The sequence below is a fragment of the Amphiprion ocellaris genome, chromosome 16 (assembly GCF_022539595.1).
Source record: "Amphiprion ocellaris isolate individual 3 ecotype Okinawa chromosome 16, ASM2253959v1, whole genome shotgun sequence".
Taxonomy (NCBI): Eukaryota; Metazoa; Chordata; class Actinopteri; family Pomacentridae; genus Amphiprion; species Amphiprion ocellaris.
This window is the reverse complement of record NC_072781.1, coordinates 2,891,265-2,914,284: the sequence shown is the minus strand read 5'-3', so window position 1 is coordinate 2,914,284 and position 23,020 is coordinate 2,891,265. Positions and strand designations below refer to the sequence as shown.

The following is a 23,020-nucleotide window of genomic DNA, read 5'->3' as shown; positions in this document are numbered from 1 at the left end:
AAACAACAAGGACCAGCCTCAGTCTCACGACTCCTCCTACTACAGGAAATATTTAAGTGCACTCCAGTCGGAGCACTTCAGTCTTTCTCGGCATTTGTTGTCCAGCTAACAAAGCCAAAATGATTTTGGAGCTGTTTTCAGCAACAACATGGACTTTACTGGCTCTTCTTTTCTCCCTGGTGTTACTGTGAGTATCTGTTTCTGTAAACTGTCAAAACACTACTTTGTCATGTTGTTTTTACTGCCACTGCAGTGGCAACTATACTTTAAACAGGTGTAATATTGATCTGTAAATCTCTCTTCTTTGCAACACAGGTATGGAATTTGGCCATACAGGTTTTTCTCCAACCTGGGGATTGAAGGACCAAGACCTTTGCCTTTTATTGGAACAATGCATCTCTTAATGAAGGTATGCAAAAACAAACAAATCTTCGAGTCTGGTGTGTGTGAACAGGCGACTGATCCGACAATTGAGAATTAAAGAGGGATCAGTGTCGGTAACCTGCCTGATTTATGTGTTCACTTTGACTCTACCTGTTCTGTAGCCATTCAGCCTTTAAACACTAAAACGTATTTCTTGTAGGGATTTCTTGGATTTGACCGTGCGTGCCAGGCCAAGTATGGAGATGTCTGGGGGTGAGTAAAACAGTACAATAATTTGTTCTGCAGATTATTAGAATACAAAATTACTGGGAGATTAGGTGCTTGCTCAAAGGGATCATTAGATTTCTCTCTATAATATAAAACTGGAAGGTCTTGTTGCTTTGTTACTTTAAACCACTACAGGACATAATGAGCTCTGTTATTTCATGACTAAACACTGTTAGCTTTAATCACATGGTAATAAATTATTATCAAGCAGGATGATAGGTTGGGTTTTATGTAATTTTACTGCCTGCGTAAGTCGATAAACCATTGAAATGAACAAGCAAATAACTATAATGATTAGCAGAGCTAACTGTGAGATGATGTCCTGCTACAAATATTAGATTTAACTAAATTTTACATCATCAAGTGTTTAATTCTGACATGGATGCTTCATATAAGATTTGTCTGTTATAAGCAGCTTAAACTTTAATCTTTGATGTTGTGTTTGTGCAGGTTGTATGATGGACGAGCACCATTGTTAATGGTGGCAGACCCTGAAATTATTAAAAGTGTGATGGTGAAGGACTGCTACACTGCATTTACCAACCGCAGGGTAAGACTCCTCTAATCAGACACCAGAGGTAGTGAAAATTCAGTTGGGAGAGAGACCAGACAATTACCAACATTATTACATCTACCCAACTCATTAAAATTGTGTTTGAAACTTAAAATGTTTACTAAATCAGAAAATTTGATTAGTTTAATTAATTAAGTGGTTGGAAAGGGTCCCTTGAATTACTTTTCAAAGTGAAAGGAACTTTAACAGACCCAAAGTCCTTGAGGCACAAGAAACATCACTATATCTTCTATAGATTGACTATACTATACAGACTACATCATAACATACTAACAACAAAATAAATACAGCTAAGATAAGTAGTTAGGCAAATGTTTATGTATGATTATCTATTTCTGTTTATTTGTTATCATATTGGAAATGTATGTCCTCATTTGAACTTTCTATTTCTTGGATTGGTGTGTATTAATTTGTGATGAGTCATCTGTGAGACAACTTAGAAGGTAAAAGTGTTAAAGGATGTCATGTTATTTCAGCAGATTTCATTGGTTGAAATGGGGAAATAATGGAGGAAGGAAGTTGTGTGACATCTCTGCAAGAATCTAACCGTTCAGTGTGGTTTCCTCTGTTCACAGGATAGTCCTTTAATGAACGGGCCGATGGATGACGCCATTACAGTGGTCAAAGACGAAAGGTGGAAACGAATGCGGAGCACAATATCTCCATGCTTCACCAGTGGAAGACTCAAACAAGTTGGTATCATATCTTTGCTCCTGCTACCTGTGATCTGCAATCATGAGGAAAAAAAAAGATAGTAAACTTAACTCACTTTGCTTTTCTCTCCATTTTTTTGTACGGTAGGTCTTTCCTCTTGTCGTTCGCTATGCAGACCTACTTATGGAAAAACTTGGACACACAAATTTGGATGAGGCAGTCGATATCAAAAAGTATGTTGTTAATCTGCTACATGCCAGCACATTGTTGCACTGAGTGTCCAAAAATAAATATATGGGGTTACACTTAATCCAAACCCACCTCTCATTTCTGCCTCTCATAGATTTGTGGCACCTTACAGCTTAGACGTGGTGACCAGTGCATCTTTCAGTGTGGAGACAGACTCCATAAACAACCCAGAAGACCCTGTCAGTGTTCAAATCCAGAAAGCTCTAAACTTCAAATTATGGCCCTTTTTCTTACTAAGTACGTTTTCCTTTTGTCTGTTACAGGCACAGATCATTTGATCACATGGTGTCAGTAGCATGCAAATATTAGTTTACAACTATTTGTTCTCTCTTCAGTGGCATTTCCTTTTTGTGCTCGTCTGCTGGAACTTATCAAGATTGAGGTGATGCCCAAAGCCAGTGTGGACTTTTTCTACAACATCATCAAGAAGTTTAAAGATCAGCATAAGGAAGGGGAATCTGTAAGTGGACTTCTCTCTTTCTATAAATTGATACCACTCTTAAGTCTGTGTAATGTGATATGAAGCTGGGAACAGCAAGGAAACTTGATTTTATATGCTTGCTCGTTTAATATGTACAAACATTGAGGACTAAAAAGGCCTTTTTTCCAGAGGGTTTTGGACTATTCATTGGCAAACCACATCCTGTCACGGTTTGAGATATCGACAGTATATTTTTGACTAGTTCTAACTTAATTCAAAACATCTAGAAATGGACAATGTGAATTTAATTATTTAATTACAGATTCTTCTGACACAATTTTTGGCAAATAACTCCTCCTGGAGCTTTGAGAAAACTAATATAATTTCAATATCCCAGTGTGTGCCTCGATTGGGAATGGTGCGCTATGACTTTTGTTCGTGATTCTTCGTACGTTTTTGCGAAATTCACAATAACTGCATTTAAAATCTCTATTGAAAGGAAATGGACGTTGGCCAGAGAGCTGATAAAACCCAGCCATGTGTGAAACTCTGTAGCTCTGGTATATTTTACAGCAGAAACTTAATTCAAAGTTTAAACAGGTCACAAGCCTTTATATGTTATCTATCTATATGTCCTCTAAATCCGTCTTTTGATAACTTTTACTATTTTTACGCAGTCGCAGTTCAAGTTCTATGAATTTTTCCGAAATCCAGATTTTTTCTTCAGCTAGAGTGGACGTGTGACGTCACCCACTCTAAGCTTGGGCCAAATCATCTTTTTGAATAAAATGTGCTTAACTTTGACTCCTTCTCACAGTTTCTCGTCTACATGAACAATTTATACATTATAAATACTATAAATGTTGGTATGTCTGTCCTCTTTCACCCAGTGTGACTCTCATTACTATAAGGCCTATGTTTATTTAATATATCACCTCAAAGTACAGTCCAGGGACCTATGTTGTCCAGAGCAGTAGCCTCTGGTAGGGTCTCCCAAGGTGAATTGGTCCTGGGTAGAGACCAGACAAAAAGCAATTCAAAATGCCCTCAAGAAAGCAAAAAAATGAAAAACTGCTACCTCTTAGGGAAACCGGGGCCTTCCCGAGGAGCCAGGCCTTTGGCAGGTGAGCCTTGGGGCCAGAGGCCTAGCACAGCCCGAAGAAGTAACACAGGTCTGCCGCCCAGTGGGCCCAACACCTGCAGGGCTAGAAATCAGGGTCGGGTGCTATGTCCACCTGGCAGTAGTTAGGAATGGGTGCCTGGGTGCATTGCCCTATGGTGGCGTAGACTAGTTCTGGGGATGTTGAACATGGAGCATGGGAGTTGACCAGACAGTCCACATGTTTTGTGGATCTGGAGAAAGCCTGTAATCGTGTCCCCTGAGGGGCTCTGTGGGGGGTACTGCAGGAATATGGGGTACAGGGACTGAATGGCGCGCTGATACGTGCCATTCGGTTCCTGTACAACCAAACTGAGGGCTGTGTCTGTGCACAGCCCATACCTGGCATAAAGTCAGACACGTTTCCAGTGGGTGTTGGACTCCGCCAGGGATGCCTCTAGTCTCTGAAGCTGTTTGTGGTATTCATGGACAGTATCTCAAGGCGTAGCTGGAGCGAGGAGAGTGTCCCTTTTGGGGACCTGAGGATCACATCTCTGCTTTTTGGGGATGATGTGGTTCTGTTGGCTTCATCAGAGCGTGACCTTCAGCATGGGGTTAGGGGGAGGGATGGATGGATGGATGGATGGATGGATGGATGGATGGATGGATTATATCTTACATACAATTAACCATCAAAAGCTGCATGGGCACACTCAAAATTTCTTCAGAAATTTTCTAGACAACATTTGCTCTTCCGCTAAGCTAACCCCTTGCACCTAGTGTAATATTTATAAACAGACATCAGAGTGGTCGCAGTATTCCCACTTTGAGTATAGTTTCCAAAATGTCACTCTATACTGCAAAAAGAGGTATTTTACAAATGTAGTTCCCCAAGTTCTTCGTCTTTTTCTCTCATTCAAATATTGCAGACATTTCAAGTGAATGAGCAAATTTCTGCAGTTTGTGTCAAAGTTGAATGTTTTCTTTGCTGATCCAGACTCGAGGAGACTTTCTGCAGGTGTTGATTCAGAATGAGATACCAGAGTCGGACATAAAGAGCGAACAGGAACAGCCCAGTAAAGGTATGTTTACATTTAAATTGTTTATCAGCTTCATCAGGTCATTTGTGGCACTAAAGATAAAGGGTTTTACTCACAAAGTTGTCTCAAGTCCCATTAATCAACTCAAATGTTTCATGTCCACAGTTGAGAAATCATTAACTGGAGGTGGCTTTACATACCGATATAGGTATAGGAGAAATAAAATCAACACTCTTAAATTTCTATCAGTATTCTGGCTGCAACATTTAGGTTCAGTTGACGCTTTTTCATGAAGTTATAGTTTCAGTCCCTCTGATCATTTTGAGATGGGCTGAAATCAATATCAGTCACTAATTACACCAGGCCTGTAGTAGCTCTAAATGAGACACTGAAGATTTGTTTAAATGGGAAATGTTTTGCTGCATTTCATCATAGGTTTGACGGAACATGAGATCCTCTCCCAGGCCTTCATCTTCATCTTCGGTGGCTATGAGACAACCAGCGTTACACTTACATACATCCTTTACAATCTGGCCACAAACCCTGATGCTATGCAGAAGCTGCAAAAGGAAATCGATGCCAATCTGAAAAAAGATGTACAGTAACTCTGCATGAGATTTGTTTGTCATTTGTGATCCAATACCTGACACCGTCCATATGTTTGAAAAAAAATTTTGTTTTCCTCCCGCTTTTACTTTTGCTTCCAGGCTTCCATTTCCTATGATGATGTCAACGGTCTTCAGTACCTGGACCACGTTATTAATGAGTCAATGCGTTTGCTTCCCACTGCACCTCGGCTTGAAAGGACCTGCAAGAAAACTGTACAGGTCAACGGTGTCACCATCCCTGAAGGAACTGTGGTTGGGATTCCTGCGCACCTGCTGCACAAGGACCCTCGCTACTGGAGCTCACCTGAGCTTTTTAGGCCAGAGAGGTGAATGTTAGAAGTTTTCATTCTTTATATTAATGAATCCAGGAGAGAAATACTTGAACTTGGTATATTAGTATTAAGGCAGACAGTCACCCAAAGCTACGGGTAATATCGCACAGCGTAAAGCTGTACTGAACTGAGCAATAGTGCAGTTTATTGCTTTCTTATTTCTGAAAGAACTACAGTGCTAAATACATATGTAAATCTTGCTTCTTTAGTTGTTTCCATTTTGGTTTATTCGCCATGTACAGTGCACACTTTCAGCACAGTTATATTAAAAAAAAAATGGTGGACAGGCTTTGCACACTCGAATTTGGGGAGTTTCTCCCAATTGATTGGACCAGGAACCGCAGTATTCAGGTCTCTCCAAAGATGTCTGCTTCGATTGAGCTACTTAATGACAGACAGATTTGGTCTGAAACCTCTTCGCTGTTGTCTCAACTTGTTCCAAGTTGTGTTGCTGAAAGGTAAATCGTCTCTGCAGTCTGCAGTCAGAACACTCTGGATCTCTGTTTATTTGTCGACATTCATTTTGTCAGCTCTGATCAGCTTCCCTATCCCTGCTGGTGACAAGCACACGTAGCATAATGCTACCACCACCATACCACACTGTAGGAATAGTATCATCATATAAATGGCCTGATTGATTGACTGTTGCTGAGATGGTTGTTCTTTCAGCAGGACTTCTGAAACTCCATAATAGTGAATGGTGTTCTTGGACTCGTCCCTGATAACAGGTCCTTCTTGCTACCTTCCTTCCTTCCTTGAAGTAACTCAAGGAACAGTCCTGATAGTTCCAAACATCTTGCATTTCATGATTACTGAGGCCAATGTGTTCATGAAAACACTCAAAGATTTAGAAAAGGGTTTCATATCCTTTCCCTGATCGATGTCTGGCTACAGTTTTGTCAGAGACAAATCAGTTCTTGTCCGACTGTTTAGACATAGTTCAAGGACAAAACCGATTGTCGTTTGGATTCACAGCAAAGAGTAGGCGACGGATTTCAATTTTTGATTTCCAATAAATGTGTAGAATTTTCTAAAACATGTTTTCACTTTGTCATTATGGGTTATCGAGATGGGTTATGGGTTTTTTAACTGTTAATCTGGTCTGTATGTGCAGGTTTGATAAAGACAGCGGGGAGGAGGTGAACCAATATGCGTTCATGCCGTTTGGTCTTGGCCCTCGTAACTGTGTTGGGATGCGCTACGCTATCCTTGTCATGAAGATGAGTATTGTCCGCATGCTGCAGAATTACACTTTGGAAACGTGCAAAGAAACCATGGTAAGACTAACACTGCAATACATTCAGACCATCATGCTGCTCTGCTGTCGTTCCTCATTCTGAATCCATTTCTTTTCTTCAGATTCCGCTGCAGTTTAACTGGATGTTTCAGCCACTGAAGCCTGTACAGCTCAAGTTTGTTCCTCGAAAATCATAACTCCAGAGGGAAGAGCTCCACAAATATCCAAAGTTGTTTAAATCAATCCAACTGGACTTTAAGAAGGTTCCTTGAAGACGTTTCACCTCTCATCCAAAAGGTGGTTGATGTTGCCTCAGCTTAAGCTGAGGCAACATCAACCACCACCAGAACTGAAGAAGCCTCTTGGATGAGAGGTGAAACGTCTTCAAGGAACCTTCTTAAAGTCCAGTTGGATTGATTTAAACAACTTTGGATAACCATGACCTGGATGAATGAGAAACTACACAGACATCCACAAATATCATGCTTCAGAATGACAAGCTATCACATTATTTTCAGATTGTTGTTTCATCCAAAGCTTTCATGCTTTAGTGCATTTTCACAAATAGGAAAACAATTTCAACAAATCAAATCAGCATTTAAAAGATATTTTTGCTTAGCTTTGATGAACTAGTCTGGATTTAAACAGTCTAAGTGTTGTGATTTGGGATCTGGACCAATGTGGTCTATATGTGAAAAAAGAAGTAAATATCACACTATGTTGCTTTTACAAATAAAATGATGTTTTTACACATTTGATGTTTTGGTCTTAATTACAATGTCAGACATCTTTTCACAACAGAAACTCACTCAGTATTCCCAAACATGCAGGATTAAATGCTAACATTAGCATTGTTGGGGAAAAAGTAGGTGCTAGTAGTTCCTCTGTCCAAAAGTAAACACAAAAGACTTTTTATCTGAACATTAAGCTTGTTGATTAACACATTGTCTATATATATATATATATATATATATATATATATATATATATATATATATATATATATATATATATATATATATATATATATATATTCCCAACTCACCACCCCTATGACACAACACCTGGCACAGAACCTTGTCAGGTGCTTAGCTGACAGACTACAAACCAAAGAAAAGAACAGTTCACTGACTGTTGCTACACTTGTGGCTCTGCAGCTCAAAACTTTTGGATTCACCAATCAGAGTGGCAGCCAGTGTGAAAGAACGTTTAATAACAGAATGCACAACAATTAACATAAAGAATACCAAGCAGCAGTCATCTACGTCACAAGCACCACCACAGCCTCGTCCTTCACCACCAGCAGCACCTTCCACAGGTATTCTTTTTCTCTTCTGAATAGGGAATGACTGACATTTCTGGTGATAATGATGATGATCTTCAATATTTTTCAGTTCAACTGTGGAGCCTATTAGACGAAGACGCAAGTAGAGCCTGGCAAATGCAAAGCGCCACAGCGAATGCAATTGTAGAAAGAACGGCAGACCCACTGGCTTACTGGGCAACCCACAAAACTGTTTACCCAAACTTGTACAATGGAGCCAAACATTTCCTGTGTACCTCAGCTTCATCTGTGCCGTGTGAACAGGTTTTTTTTTTTCTAAGGCTGGGGAGATAGTGAGTAAAAGAAGGAACTGCTTGAGTCCCAAACAATGTTCCCTGTAATTTTTCCTGAGTCTGAGCAAACACACAAACTCCCTGAGCGTCCCTTGGACCACTGTGAGCAACATCAGACGTGTGCACTGTGGTCACACCAGCATCACATCCATTCAAGTTACATGGTTCATTAAAAGAATCAAATTACAGCATTTACATTTCTGTTAAAACACTTTGTCAACAGGAGCCAGTTGAAGGCTGCAGTGATTTTAGTGACACTACAATGTATGAGTGAAGTTATTGAATATTTGTCTCTCTTTACTGTTGCAGTGGTTTTGCAAATTGCAGACGGATCCTGTTCACTCCATAGACACCAATGTTATTCCTGTAGCTTGAAAGACAGCAACTTTTGATAAAACTGGGCTTGTAGCACATTGTCTGCCTTGCAACAATGGGAAAGAGGCACCGTTTATGTTTTGACAACCTATATCTAATGAGTTATTGATGCTGGAAGTCCCAATCTGTGAATATCTTTCCAACTTTACTGAACTTGGGGCCACTACCACCTAAGGAGTGATATATTTAATTTTGAAAAAAGCATTTAGCCATACTTAAAGCTTTAAGTGCTTTATTAACACGGAACAAAAAATTTTGTATTATTATCACAGGTTCTGTCTGAAAAGAGGTGGCATCATTTTAAACAGTGAAATCAAACTAACAAAATGTAATGACCAACCAGTGAGCAATACTGGATTCTGCAAAAACATAAACAACTTTTTTAAAATCTAAATCTTAACACAGTTAATGTATTAACTTATTTTTGTGTGTATGCATGTATTTATTGATTTATTTAGTACTGTTAACATATCAGAGTTCTGAGTGAATTTTTCTTAAGATAGGCAAAGGCCATTTATTGATTACATATAGGCTCTTAAATGTTTATTAAAAACTGAAAAGCATTAAAAAAAAAACAACTTAGGCATTTATTGAGTCACTAAAATACTGTAGAGTACAGACCACATCAGCATGATTATAAGCATCCTCTGGTAAATTAACAACCAGATACTGATGTCTCTCACCATATGGACTTCAGGAGATGACTGGGGGATGATAAACTGTGACCTACTGGTTGGGTTCTCTCTGTTCTCATGTTTCTTACATGTTTGTTCCCTGACAGCCGGGTCCTAATGTTTTTTGAGCAACACACCATACTATGACGTTTTTACAATGATGGTTCTACTATGGAACCAGTTTGACATGTTCAGGTGTTCTTTGTGTGAAAACTCAGAGATTTCAGGGATCAGAAGGTGGTTTTTAACTTTCTTTGTTAACTTTCTGCTTCAACTTTAAACTAAATTTCCTTCACTAAGCCAGCCCTCTGGACTTCCAGGAAGCTGTGTTCCTATTGGCTGTCCAGGTGGCTGCTTGGTGTTATCAGGAACACCTGAGCAGCTCAGTGTCTTCCTGCTTTATTTAGCTGCATACAAACATTTCCTCTGTTTCTCTTCACCAGTGAACTGGGTTTGGCTCCTTTGCTTTAGTTTGTTCTTTAGGTGTTGGCTTGCAGCTTCCAGCAGTAAAATAGGCTTTAATGTGTTTCTTGCTGTGATTTAGGGCTTTGTACTGGATAGTTGTCTTGGTAAATGTGGTTCTTTAGCCACAGTTAGCACATGGTGCTAATGTGTGCAGTGATTAGTGGATTTGCTGCAGCTGAGTTGTGTCTTTATCTTGGTTGTAGTGAGTCTTTAGAGGTTTTTGGTCAGACACATTCTGTATTCTTGTTTGAGAACCAGCGTTGGTTGTCCAGAAGGTAAGAGTTCCTGTCCTGATTCTCTGTTCTCAGAGGTTCTCTGGTAGGCTGCAGGAGACTTTAGCATTTGGGTTGTGCTAGTTTGGTTTTTGTATGGTTTCATTTGGACGACTGTCTTGAGGCCCCTCCATGTGGTTTAGTGAGGTTTTCTGCAACAGTTCTACAAAGCAACTTGCAGCAGAAGAGACTTTGAGAGTTTTTAGGAAGTTCTGCAGACCAGACTTTAGAGCAGCAGAAACATTTGTCATCAGCTTGAGCAGGAGAAGGTGAGCTTCAGAGTAGAAATGAGGAGAAGGAAACCTTCTTGACCCGTGTGGTGAGGTCCTGTACCAAGAGTTTGAGCAGGTTGTGAAGAATCTGTAGTTCTTTGGTCTGAAAGCACAAGAAGAGTCGACTCATTAAAGGAGAAAACAGGAGATATTGTTGGTTCTTCTGTCGCTCTGCAGTTTCCTTAGACTGAATATCAAGTTTATATTTTAAATGATTTACCATGTGAGCCCAAGAAGACTTCAATAAACTCCCTCCATCCCCTGGACACATGTTTTATTACCATGTTAAATGTTGTTGGTTTTTTTTTTTTTTTTTTTAATGTTTTTGAGTTTTAATCATAGTTTTTTCTCTTTGCTTGTTTAGTTTTGTCATCTGTGTAAAAGGTGCTAAACAAATAAAGTTGAATTGATAAACTGAATAATTGACTAACTCATGATTGTGACAACAGAAGTATTTTCATTGTGATTTAAGGGTTTATTTAATTTTTAAGGTTGGGGTTAAAATCTTGACAGAAAAAGAAGATTAAATAAATAAACTACATAAAAAAAGCAATTAAATCAAACAAAAAAAATTAATACAATAAAACTTTTTAAAAGTGTTATTGTTAAAAAGTTTTAAGAAATTTAAGATGTGATTTTCTAATTAAACATTTAATTTTTTAATTAAATGTTTTGTCTTTTTAAAGGTTTAATAATTAATTAAATTTTTTGCATTTTTTTAAATGTTTAATATTCTTGTTTAATTTTATTTTTTAAATGTTTAATTATGGAAAATATTTTATCTGTAATTTTTAATATTTGTATTTTTAAAATTTTGTTTAATTTCATAATGACATGTATTGTATGTTGTTGAATTATCTAATTCAATATTTTGTCTGTTTAATAGAGTTAAACATTAAATACAATTAAATTATATGTACATATACCACCTTTTAATGTTTAGTTTTCTTTTTAAATGCTTCATTGTATTTTCTGTTTAATTCCTATTTGAAGTTTTATTGTCTTTATGATGTAATTTTCTAATTAAACATTTAATTTTTTTAATTAAATGTTTTGTCTTTTTAAGGGTTTAATAATCTGATTAAATGTTTTGCATTTTTAAAAATGTTTAACATTCTTCTTGTTTAATTGTATTTTTTAAATGTTTAATGATGGAAAATACTTTATCTGTAATTTCTAATATTTGTATTTTAAAAATTTTGTTTAATTTCATAATGACACGTATTGTATCTTGTTGAATGATCTCATTCAATATTTTGTCTGTTTAATATAATTTAATGTAATTTAATGTTTAACTCTATTAAACAGACAAAATATTGAATGAGATCATTCAACAAGATACAATACGTGTCATTATGAAATTAAACAAAATTTTTAAAATACAAATATTAGAAATTACAGATAAAGTATTTTCCATCATTAAACATTTAAAAAATACAATTAAACAAGAAGAATGTTAAACATTTTTAAAAATGCAAAACATTTAATCAGATTATTAAACCCTTAAAAAGACAAAACATGGGTCCCCATATAGCTCAACGGGTTAAGCAGGTGACCCATGTACAGGGGCTGGTCCCTGACGCAACGTCCCGGGTTCGAGTCCCGTTAGTGGCCCTTTGCTGCAAGTCTTCTCCCGACTCTTTTCCCCCGTTTCCTGTCTGTCTCTCACTGCACCTATCCAATAAAAGGCCAAAAAAGACAAAACATTTAATTAAAAAATTAAATGTTTAATTAGAAAATTATATCTTAAAGACAATAAAAGTTCAAATAGGAATTACACTGAAAATACAATGAAGGATTTAAAAAGAAAATTAAACATTAAAAGGTGGTAAAACATTTAAAAAGAAAAACCTTAAAGATTTAATCGAAACAACAGACTGTCTGAAGGTTCAAACTAACAGAGAACTACTCAAGAACTTTTAAGATTTCAGTCCTCAGACTGTGTGAAGGTTCAAACTAACAGAGAAGTACTCAGGAACTTAGAAGATATCAGTCCTCAGACTGTCTGGAAGTTCAAACTAACAGAGAACTACTGTGGAACTTAGAAAATTTCAGCCCTCAGACTGTGTGAAAGCTCAGGTCCTGAGGACTCGGGAGGTCTGGAGGCTTTGAAAGTCTTGGAACTGAGGGTTCAACCCTCCAGCACAAAGGCTAAAGTCCAACCTCCTGAGAAAAACGATCGAGTTGAGACTCAAGTTAAAAAAAACTCGAAAATGGCAAAAAAAAAATAGATGATAAATGCGCAAAAAAAAAAAAAGTATCGCGCGCAGCTTAGAGGGAACAGTGGTCCCAAAACTGTTGATAAATTATTTCTCAATAAAACCTCATAACCAGTTACATAAGCACACCCTCTTTACTGACCTCTTTACCAATAAACCCCAAGACATACTTTGCCAAAATCCATAATAATCCATAAAATCTTTATTTGCACCAGCCCCATGTGAAAATGACATCAGTCTGTATTTGTAGAGCATCTCATGAATGTAGCAGCACCGTTTAAATGTTTCATAACACAGAATATAAGCAAAGAGTATATAGGGATACAGACAAACATGGGAAATAAGAAACGTGCTCTTCAATAGTTATTGTCATTATTATTACTAGTAATATTATTTTTGTGTCCACTACGACCCATACAATCATCTAGTGTAGTCAAACAGGAATGTGTGCATGGCGAATCAAATCCAAAACAATCCATGAACCAACGACCACGTCTTGATTGCACTTCATATTATTGACCACTAGATGTCCTACTCGAGCACTGTGTGTCATTGAGGCCTCGAGTAATGAACCATGTTTTGAATGAAGTGTCGAAGCTTCAACAAAGCCTCGATCAGCCACCACTAACCAAAAGTCGCATTAGCCGCTCCTCGTTATCACTTCCGGTTCAACACCGGAGTTGGAACATTCCCTTTCCGGTTAAATTTAATTTGTAAAATTGTTTTTGGATATGTAAAAGTGTTTCGTCACTTGTAAATTTGTCTTGGAGATTGTAAATGTGTTTTGCATCTTGTACATTTTTTTTTTCTAAAATGTAAATTTGTTTCAGAGCTTGTAATTTTTTTTATGATATGTAAAAATGTTTTTCTCAATGTAAGTTTGTCTCAAGCTTTGTAAAAGTGTTTTGCATTATGTAAATTTGGTTTGCACCTCTCGGCCACCGTAAGACACAGCTGCACCACTTTAGCAGCTGTAACCAATACGCCAGGATTACATGCACGACCAGGGGTGTAGCGAAGAGGAGGGAAGCGCTGGAGCTAGAATATATAAAAAAGAAGAAAAAACTGAGGAAAGTAATGACCAGCCGCCTCCGACTCTGTGAATCACATGAGCAGTCTGTTGACTCCTCCTACTGCAGGGTTAATATCAGGACACTTTCTCATTTCTCGTGTATTCATCGTCCGTCTCTGCTGGAGAAAAGTCAGAATGTTTTTTGAGTTGTTTTCAGCAACAACATGGACTTTACTGGCTCTTCTTGTCACCCTGGTGTTGCTGTGAGTATCTGTTTCTGTAAACTGTCAGAGCACTGCTTGGTTGTTTTCTTTTAGCTGTCTCTTTATATTAGTAGTTTTGCATTAAACAGGTGTAATATTGATCTGTAGCTTCACCTTTATTTGCAATACAGGTATGGAATTTGGCCATACAGGTTATTCTCAAAGGTGGGGATACAAGGACCAAGACCTCTGCCTTTTATTGGAACAATGCATCACATGAAAAAGGTACATACATACAAACAAACAAACAAACATCATCATCCAGAATCAGCAGCCTCCCTGACTTATTTATTTACTTTAACTCGACCTGTTCTTCAGCCATTTAACACTAAAATATATTTCTTGTAGGGACTAATTGCTTTTGACCGGGAGTGCCAGACTAAGTATGGAGATGTCTGGGGGTGAGTTTTATGTCATCTTGAGTGATGGAAATGAAGTGATAATACCAGTACATGATGCATAGACAAAATCCATCTAAAGCAGGAACAAAAACCGTATTTGTTGTGCAGATTATCAAATCACTGATGCATCAGTCTGGAAGCCTGATTTTATCTTTCATTGTAGTGTAGCAAATTTGGATTTTTGACTTTCTATAAGAAATGCTTTTGTAAGAGGATTTTCTAAGTTTTAATCTATAATGTAATTTAGCAAGGGGACTGTATTTGAAGTTTCCTGACTCATGTTTTAAAACAAGATGCTTAAATTCATGCAGTGATGAGCAGATTGATGGGAAAGAAAACAAAATCCTGCATCTGCTGTAGCTGAACAGTTTATATATGTATTCTGACTTTATAAAAGCAGACACCTACATTTTACTATAACGGTTACAAGCCTAACCAGTTAGTTTTTTGTACATTTAGGGATTGCAAGCCAAAAAGGTTGGAAAGTGTCTCTAATTAGGCATTATTTCAGTGTAAAATGTTAATCTGGAGACAAGCAGTAACTATATCTGTAAAATAAATGGAGCAGATGATCATAACTTTCCTCTGAATTCTAATGAAATAGAATGCAGAAGCAGAAAATGGAAACACGGAAAGTAAAATATCTTCTTAATGAAATGTTTTTTTCCACTACTGGATGATACAATGAACTCTGCTACTTTAAGACTAAGCTCTATTTGCTTTAATTACATGGTAATAAGTTATTACTATGACGAGGAGGGTGATATGTTGAGTTGTACATAATTGTATTGTCTACATATCTACCCAGAGCAAATATGTGTGCAATCATGCAAATTACTGTAATGATTAGTAGTGTTCACTGTGAAATAGTATTTTGCTACAAAAATCTTGAAATATTTCTTCCCCTGTTGAGATTAAACTACATTTTGTTGTGTTTGTGCAGGGTGTTTGACGGACGATTGCCAAGTTTAATGGTGGCCGACCCTGAAATAATTAAATCTGTGTTGGTGAAGGACTGCTACTCTACGTTCACCAACCGCAGGGTAAGAGACTCTTATCAGACTCCACAGTTAATGAAAAGCCAGAAGATCATGTGGACATTAGCAGCAGGGTTACTGTAGAGTTACGTCATTTGTCTTATTGCATAACTTTAGGATTTCCTGTGCAATGCTCCACCAGGAAGGTGCAGCTTCTTAACAAAACAAAGAACTTTTCTGCAGACATATAATAATAACATAAATAGAAAGATACATCTGACATATTTGCAATAATTGACTACATAATCTGAGGCTGGTGTCTTTAGGAAAGCCATATTATATCCACAGGAACAGACTGAGGTCAAATGTCAGGGTTATCATGCTGACATAGAAGTGAGGAAGAGTTCAAGTCAGGCAGGTGGTTTTGAGAAAGTCACAGGATGACATGAGACTACACAAGACAATCTCCACTATGACGCAAGAAAAGCAGGAACTGGAGAAGTAAACGGTTTTATGGGGAAATCCAGACTGACCCTGCTGAACATCTGCGGGCCTCATAAAGTCCAAAAAAGTACAATTCTGAAGAAGTTCACATTGAATGAACTACATTTTTAGAAAACATCATGAACAACCTGAAATTTGTTAAGAAAAATAAGTGCAATTTCAACCACATTATACCTCAGTTTAACCTTTACACATTACAACTTCCAGATCACAGTGTCTACAAAGGAACAAAGCATTTAGCCTTAGGTATCTGGAACTGAATGATGGAGGAGATCTAGGAAGTATTTTAAATTTACAGTGTTATAAATGTACAATTTGCAGTTAATGTCTTGTCTGTAATTTTTACACTTTGTAAAGTCGTCCCACGGGCCGGATTGGACCCTCTGACGGGCCACTTTTGGTCCGCAGGCCACATGTTTGACACCCCTGATCTAAACAAAGCATTACTGGCCAAACTTCCATCGTATTTAGGTACATTTCAAGAACATCTATGACTCTCGCCCTGCTGGATGGCTGCTCTTACAGATACCCAGGATTCACTGTGAGCTTGGCAGAGCAGCTTTCTCCCATAATGCACCTTGGTCATGGAACAACCTCCAAACACTTTAACCCTCCTGTCGTCCTGCGGGTCAAAATTGACCTGTTGTAAAGTTTGAAAATGTGGAAGAATATATATATTTTTTCACATAAAAATCAACCAAAATCCAGTGAATTTCACTGGATTTTGGTTGATTTTTTTTTGTAAATGTTCTTAAAGGAAATATTAGAAGTTTTACTGATATATATGGAATCCCTTTAGATATTTTTAGGATTTTTTTTGGAAGATTTTTATTCATTTTTTGAAAATATTTACAAGAATTTTCTAGCCAAATTTGGGGTATTTTTTAAAAATAAAACTTTGAAGGGAAACTTTTTGGGATTATTGGAATTTTCTTCCTGAAGGTTTTGCAAATTTTCAGAACTTTGGGGAATTTTTTTGCTGAATTTTTGGATTTTTTTTCAGACAAGGAAACAATATTTTTTGGTGCCCATAAATGAAGACAACAGGAGGGTTAAAGCTCAGTGATTTGGTCTCCATGAATCAATTCAAAAACTTGATAAAGGAAAATGAAATTCACATGTGTAACTGCTTTTCCTGATCGTTTTTTTTTCTTTTACTTTTGTTTTTGTTTGAACCTGTTTCAATATTTTTATTTATATATCTGAATTGTCTTAATTGTTTTCATGTACTGTGAACATTTTACTTTCTCTGAAATGGAGTGCTGTCTTGGCCAGGTCTCCCCCGGAAAAGAGATTTTTAATCTTAAGGGACCTCCTGGTAAAATAAAGGTTAAATAAATAAAAATAAATATGACATTCAGCGTGGTTTCCCTCTGTTCACAGGAAGCTATGATTTCTGCCGGACCTTTGGAGGACGCCATTACATCAGTCAAAGATGAGAGGTGGAAACGAATCCGGAGCACAATCTCTCCATGCTTCACCAGTGGAAGACTCAAACAGGTTGGTATCATATCTTTGCTCCTGCTACCTGTGATCTGCAATCAGAAAGGAAACTCATGTCACTTTCCTTTTCCCTCCACTTGGTTTAAGGTTTATCCTCTAGTCGTTCGCTATGCAGACCGACTTGTTGAAAAACTTGGACGCACAAATCTGAATGAGTCCATCGATATCAAGAAGTATGTTGTTAGTCTGTTCCATGCCAGAATATTGTTGCATTGTGTGCCCTAAGATAAATATTTGTGCTTGCATTTAATCCAAACCCACCTCTCATTTCTGCCTCTCATAGACTTGTGGCACCTTACAGCTTAGACGTGGTGACCAGTTCATCTTTCAGTGTGGAGACAGACTCCATAAACAACCCAGAAGACCCCATCATTGTTCAAATCCAGAAGGTTCTTAAATTCAAATTGTGGGTCCTTCTTCTGATAAGTACGTCCTCCTTTCGTCTATAATATCATATATGAAGCACAGCTCATTTGATCCCATGGTGTTTGAAGCATGCAAACATGTATTCAGAACTATTTGTTCTCCTTTCAGTGGTTTTTCCATTTGGTGGTCGTCTGGTGGATTTTCTGAAAATCGAGCTGATGCCCAGAGCCAATGTGGACTTTTTCTACAACATCATCAAGAAGTTCAAAGACCAGCATAAGGAAGGGGAATCTGTGAGTGCATTTTTCTGATTCTTTGCATGAATTAAATTTTGTCTGCTACTGAAGTTTGGGCCAGCAGTTGGTTGGGTTAGCATAAAAACAGAAACACATTTTCTAGCTGTGATATATTAGCACAATCTGTACTGGAAAGATGTGTGGAACCCTAACACCTCTCTAGGCCTTTCGAGGATTTTCGTCGTTGACAAGTTGTTGCATGCTTAAATAGCTAATAATTCTAATAATCACTGTAATCTCAGTTGGTTGCTTCCAGTTGTTTTTTCTCTGAGTTTATTAAATACCTGGATAAAAACAGCAACAGGTTCCATATAAGCACATCAACAGGTGAAACATTTTACTGGTACAACAGCAACTGGAACTTGATTCTTATATTATTCTTAGAAATTTTCTGTCTCATGGAGAGCGTATCAGTCTGGGTCAGGATCCAATTGAAAGCACATCTTCACATCTGACAGGTGAACTGTGAGACATGGAGATAGGACCAATGAGGCTCTGAAGGAAAGTCACACCGTGTACTTTTCCTTCACCTCAGGCTGTTGAGTTGTTGTTCACCTCCAGTAAGCTAACTCCTTAAACGAACATCTCAGCAGGAAAAGGAATCAGTGTATTCTTTTAACTAACCCTCACATACTGCAGGCTGGAAAAGGTGCATTTTACAAAGCTACTTTTAATTTCTTCTACTTCTATTGCAGACATTTTAAGTGAGCCGCCAGTAAACAAGGTTGTGTGTCAAAGTTGAATGTTCTCTGTGCAGATCGAGGCACAAGGAGACTTTCTGCAGGTGATGATTCAGAATGAGATACCAGAGTCGGACATAAAGAGCGAACAGGAACAGCCCAGTAAAGGTATGTTTTTATCAAGAAAGCTCAAGACAGATGGCCGTACACTCCACATTGTCCTGTGTCACACTGAGCCACTCATATGTCTTTATCAGCGTTACTTCGAACTGCTAATATCAGAGTGATTGTTATAATAATAATAATAATGATAATAAAAATGGCGAGAAGCAACGAGTACACACAGGCTACGTAGTTGAGGTCAGTAAACATAGATCAGAAACATGCAGCTCCAGAGATAGCTGCAGAGACGACAATAGTGTGTGTCTGGATAAACCTTGTGGTGCTACTTGGACACGTCAGCAGTGAAGAACCCGGAGTCATGGGGTGTTTCAGGTCTTTAACCCTCCTGTTGTCCTCATTTACAGCCACCCAAAAATATTGTTTCCTTGTCTGAAAAAAATCCAAAAATTAAACAAAAAAATTCCCCAAATTTCAGAAAATTTGCAAAACCTTCAGGAAGAAAATTCCAATAATTCCTTAAAAGTTTCCCTTCAGAGTTTTTTTTTTTTTTTTTTTTTTTAAATCCCCCAAATTTGGCAAGAAAATTCTTGTAAATATTTTCAAAAAATTAGTAAAAATCTTTTTAAAAATCCTAAAAATATCTAAAGGGATTCCATATATATCAGTAAAACTTCTAATATTTTCTTAAGAACATTCACAAAAAAATTGATGATGGCTGGGAACTTTAGCTGTCTTCCAAAGTCGACTTGAAGCTGCCAGTCATGAGCGGTGGTGAGGAGGCCCCCTGTAGAGCTCGGCTGGTGAAGTTATGCCTTCTGCCTTGTTCATTCTGCAGCACCATGCAGTACCTTCTGGTATGTTCCTAACTGGTCAGGGGTTCATCCTACAGCAAGATAATGACCCGAAACATCAGTCCAAGCTTTGCCAGAACTACCTTAGGAACAAAGAACCAGATGGTGAGTTTGAAAACATGGAGTGGCAGCACAGTCTCCAGACTTAAACCTCATGGAGCTGGTTTGGATGAACTGGACAGAAGAATGAAAGCAAAGCAGCCTACAAGCTGCACATTTATGGGAACTTCTGCAACAAAGTTGGGAAGAACTTTCTGAAGAATATTTGACTTCCATTGTGGAAAGAATGCTAGGAGTGTGTTCAGCTGTTATGTCTCTTTCTGTTAAAAAGCAAAAAGAGCTACAAAGATGTCCTGATAATACGGTCTAGAAGTAATGCATGGGCTAGTTTTTCAGCATCACTGAGACAGGATGTCGGTACGATTGGTTCTATAACCACAGGACACCATGAAGGGTCAAACGCTTGACAGAATAAGTTGATTAGTCTGGTAACTGATCACTGGTATTGTCAATTTCTTCATAGGGTTGACTGAACATGAGATCCTCTCCCAGGCCTTCATCTTCATCTTCGGTGGCTATGAGACCAACAGCGTTACAATCACATACATCCTTTACAATCTGGCCACAAACCCTGACGTGATGCAGAAGCTGCATGAAGAAATCGATGCCAGCCTCCAGAAAGATGTACAGTAACTCTGCACAAGATTTGATTGTCATTAGTGATCTAATAGCTGACAGCATCCTTATCTTTTTTTATTATTTATTATTGCTTCCAGGCTTCCATCTCCTATGAAGATGTCAACGGTCTTCAGTACCTGGACCAGGTTATTAATGAGTCAATGCGTTTGCTTCCCACTGCACCTCGACTTGAGAGGACCTGCAAGAAAACTGTACAGCTCAAAGGCGTCACCATCCCTGAAGGAATTCTGGTTGGGATTCCTGTGCACCTGCTGCACAAGGACCCTCGCTACTGGAGCTCACCTGAGCTTTTTAGACCAGAGAGGTGAATGTTAGAAGTTTTCATTCTTTAATGAACCCTGGAGAGAGAACGTGCAAACTTAGGAGAAATGTACAAGAAAGTGGAATCGTTGAAATACTTGAGGCAAAACAGTCTTTGTTTTCATTTTTCATCTAAACAGCTGAGAAATCTAAACAGTGGCCACACTGATGTTATGATAAATTATAGAGTTATAAATTTAGCAGAGAGTATTGTGGGAGTTTAGCCATTTAAAGGGCACCATGATAAAGTGTGTAATACCGCTTAATGATCTCCAGCTGGCACACATATATTATAGAAAGTCGGGATCAATTAAGATGCTGTTTCTACATCCCAGACACGTGTCAAAGATATTTTTGTGGTCTGTATCCTGTGTCTGTGGCTTTTTGCTGACTTTATCTTATCATTTATTCAGTTATTTATAGATATTGCTGAGCTTCTTAAGTAAATTATTCAAATTTATAACACGTGTGACTGCAGACGTAGAAGAAGGACTGAGCTTCTTGCTGATTCCAATCAGTTAAAAATGTCCTTGATCAGCCCTGACAACCTTCTATAAAGTGTGTAAAAATGACAGGGATGTGATATTCTGTATATCTGATGTGGCTCCAGAATGCAACATTGCAAACTCTTACTGTGTGAACTTATGAGAAGCTCCTGGTGATGCAAAGTTACTCTTCACGTGTGTTTAACTTTGTTCTAAAATGTTGTGACTTGGAGATGATTGATTTCGTCTGGTCTGTATGTGCAGGTTTGATAAAGACAGTGGAGAGGAGGTGAACCCATACGCCTACATGCCGTTTGGTCTCGGCCCTCGTAACTGTGTTGGGATGCGCTACGCTATCCTCATTGTGAAGGTGGTCATTGTCCGCATGCTGCAGAACTACACTTTGGAATCATGCAAAGAAACCATGGTAAGACTAACACTGCAATACATTCAGACCGTCATGCTGCTCTGCTGTCGTTCCTCATTCTAAATCCATTTCTTTCCTTCAGATTCCGCTGGAGTTTAACTGGAAGTTACAGTCGGTGAAGCCCATACAACTCAAGTTTGTTCCCAGAAAACCATGATCCACGAGGGAACATTTCTACATGTATCGTGCTCCTGAATTCCAAGCAAACACATTATTTTCAGGTTGCTGTTTGATTTAGCATTGCGTAGAAATGTTATACATTAGTGTATTTTTACAAATGACAAAGATTTCCCATCGAAACCATGTTTTAATATTTTTTAAATTTTCTTGCATGAATTAGCTCCAGATTTGAGAAAAGCTCTGGTGTGGTTTTTCTGTTAAAAAAAAAACAAAAAACATAAAAAAGCAGTTAATATCTCACTGGTCCGTGTATATTTTGGCAATTGGATTTTCCGTTCTGAAACGGATATTGCAATACAAAAAACAAGTGGTTATTTGACTTTCGTTTTAAAACACAAAAATTAAAATTGAAATACAAGGCGTTTTTCCTTTTCATGATCAAAAAGAGATATACGAAATTTTAAAAATGCTTTGATTTTAATTTTATATTTAGAATAACAAAAAAGTAAAATCACAGAAACGAAAAAAGGTCGGTTTTTTCATTTTCTGACACCGGAAGTGGTCATCAGCAAGTGTGGAGCCAAACAGAGGACGGTGCATAGACTGTATAATTTTTTTTCGTTAGTTTTTATGGTCAAAATGAGAGATCAGGTGGCGGATCTTAAAATAAATCAATATTGAATTTTTTATAGAGCTAAAGTTTTACGAAGCCAGGGGGCGGGGCTACTTGATTGACAGTGCGGTCTGGAATGATTGACAGGTCCTATGGAGGAGGCAGCAGAGACTCTGCTCTCCTCGTTTGGATTAATTCTGATATAATAACTGTTGGTTTATTTATCAGTGGAACAGCAGAACCTTTTCCACAGATAATTTTCCTGCCCGTAGGCTTGTTTTAACCAGTTTTCTACCATCGGCTGATTCTACCAGCAGACACTGAAAGGACTCTGATAGTTCGGTAAGTTAATGTTTATTTTCGTATCGGTGCCGCTTTTAATGCACTTTATATGCAACTTTAGTGTCCGATATAACGTGTGCCATGCACTCCAGATGTTGGTGGAGTTTGTTTCTGTCTGTGTTGACCAGAGAAGAAAGTTAGCATCTGGTAAATATTAGTTTTAATGTTAGCGATGCTAAGCGAGCTAGCTGACCAGTCCTGATTAAAGCTAACGTAGCATTAAGCTAACGATGTTTGTGTTGCGTTTCATGTAAACAGCTGAAGTGTGTTGTGTTACTGTAATGTTGTACATTAAGTTC

At 37.9% G+C, this 23,020-nt stretch overlaps 2 protein-coding genes across 2 annotated transcripts; both read left to right on the top strand.

Moving 5' to 3' along the window:
- The first annotated feature begins 30 nt into the window (after nucleotides 1-30).
- LOC111579974 (cytochrome P450 3A27-like) lies at nucleotides 31-7,618 on the top strand. Its single transcript, XM_023287520.3, has 13 exons — nucleotides 31-187; nucleotides 316-409; nucleotides 584-636; nucleotides 1,102-1,201; nucleotides 1,801-1,917; nucleotides 2,027-2,112; nucleotides 2,223-2,365; nucleotides 2,464-2,588; nucleotides 4,646-4,730; nucleotides 5,124-5,284; nucleotides 5,396-5,622; nucleotides 6,743-6,905; nucleotides 6,988-7,618. The coding sequence occupies exons 1-13, from the start codon at nucleotides 120-122 to the stop codon at nucleotides 7,060-7,062; spliced, it is 1,497 nt and encodes a 498-aa protein (XP_023143288.1). The 5' UTR covers nucleotides 31-119; the 3' UTR covers nucleotides 7,063-7,618.
- A 6,179-nt stretch (nucleotides 7,619-13,797) lies between these two features.
- LOC111579976 (cytochrome P450 3A30-like) lies at nucleotides 13,798-22,066 on the top strand. Its single transcript, XM_055018846.1, has 13 exons — nucleotides 13,798-14,034; nucleotides 14,166-14,259; nucleotides 14,383-14,435; nucleotides 15,379-15,478; nucleotides 17,300-17,416; nucleotides 17,507-17,592; nucleotides 17,703-17,845; nucleotides 17,954-18,078; nucleotides 18,839-18,929; nucleotides 20,259-20,419; nucleotides 20,512-20,738; nucleotides 21,484-21,646; nucleotides 21,729-22,066. Exons 1-13 carry the CDS (start codon nucleotides 13,868-13,870, stop codon nucleotides 21,801-21,803), a joined length of 1,602 nt encoding a protein of 533 aa, XP_054874821.1. The 5' UTR covers nucleotides 13,798-13,867; the 3' UTR covers nucleotides 21,804-22,066.
- The last annotated feature ends 954 nt before the right edge of the window (nucleotides 22,067-23,020 follow it).

Excerpts from the sequence above, each read along its gene's own strand:
- LOC111579974 (XM_023287520.3), top strand. The coding sequence starts at position 120 with ATGATTTTGGAGCTGTTTTCAGCAACAACATGGACTTTACTGGCTCTT. Across the intron at positions 2,113-2,222 it reads GAGGCAGTCGATATCAAAAA|ATTTGTGGCACCTTACAGCT; the intron begins GTATGTTGTTAA and ends TGCCTCTCATAG. Across the intron at positions 6,906-6,987 it reads AAACGTGCAAAGAAACCATG|ATTCCGCTGCAGTTTAACTG; the intron begins GTAAGACTAACA and ends TCTTTTCTTCAG.
- LOC111579976 (XM_055018846.1), top strand. The coding sequence starts at position 13,868 with ATGAGCAGTCTGTTGACTCCTCCTACTGCAGGGTTAATATCAGGACAC. Across the intron at positions 15,479-17,299 it reads CTACGTTCACCAACCGCAGG|GAAGCTATGATTTCTGCCGG; the intron begins GTAAGAGACTCT and ends CTCTGTTCACAG. Across the intron at positions 20,739-21,483 it reads GAGCTTTTTAGACCAGAGAG|GTTTGATAAAGACAGTGGAG; the intron begins GTGAATGTTAGA and ends CTGTATGTGCAG.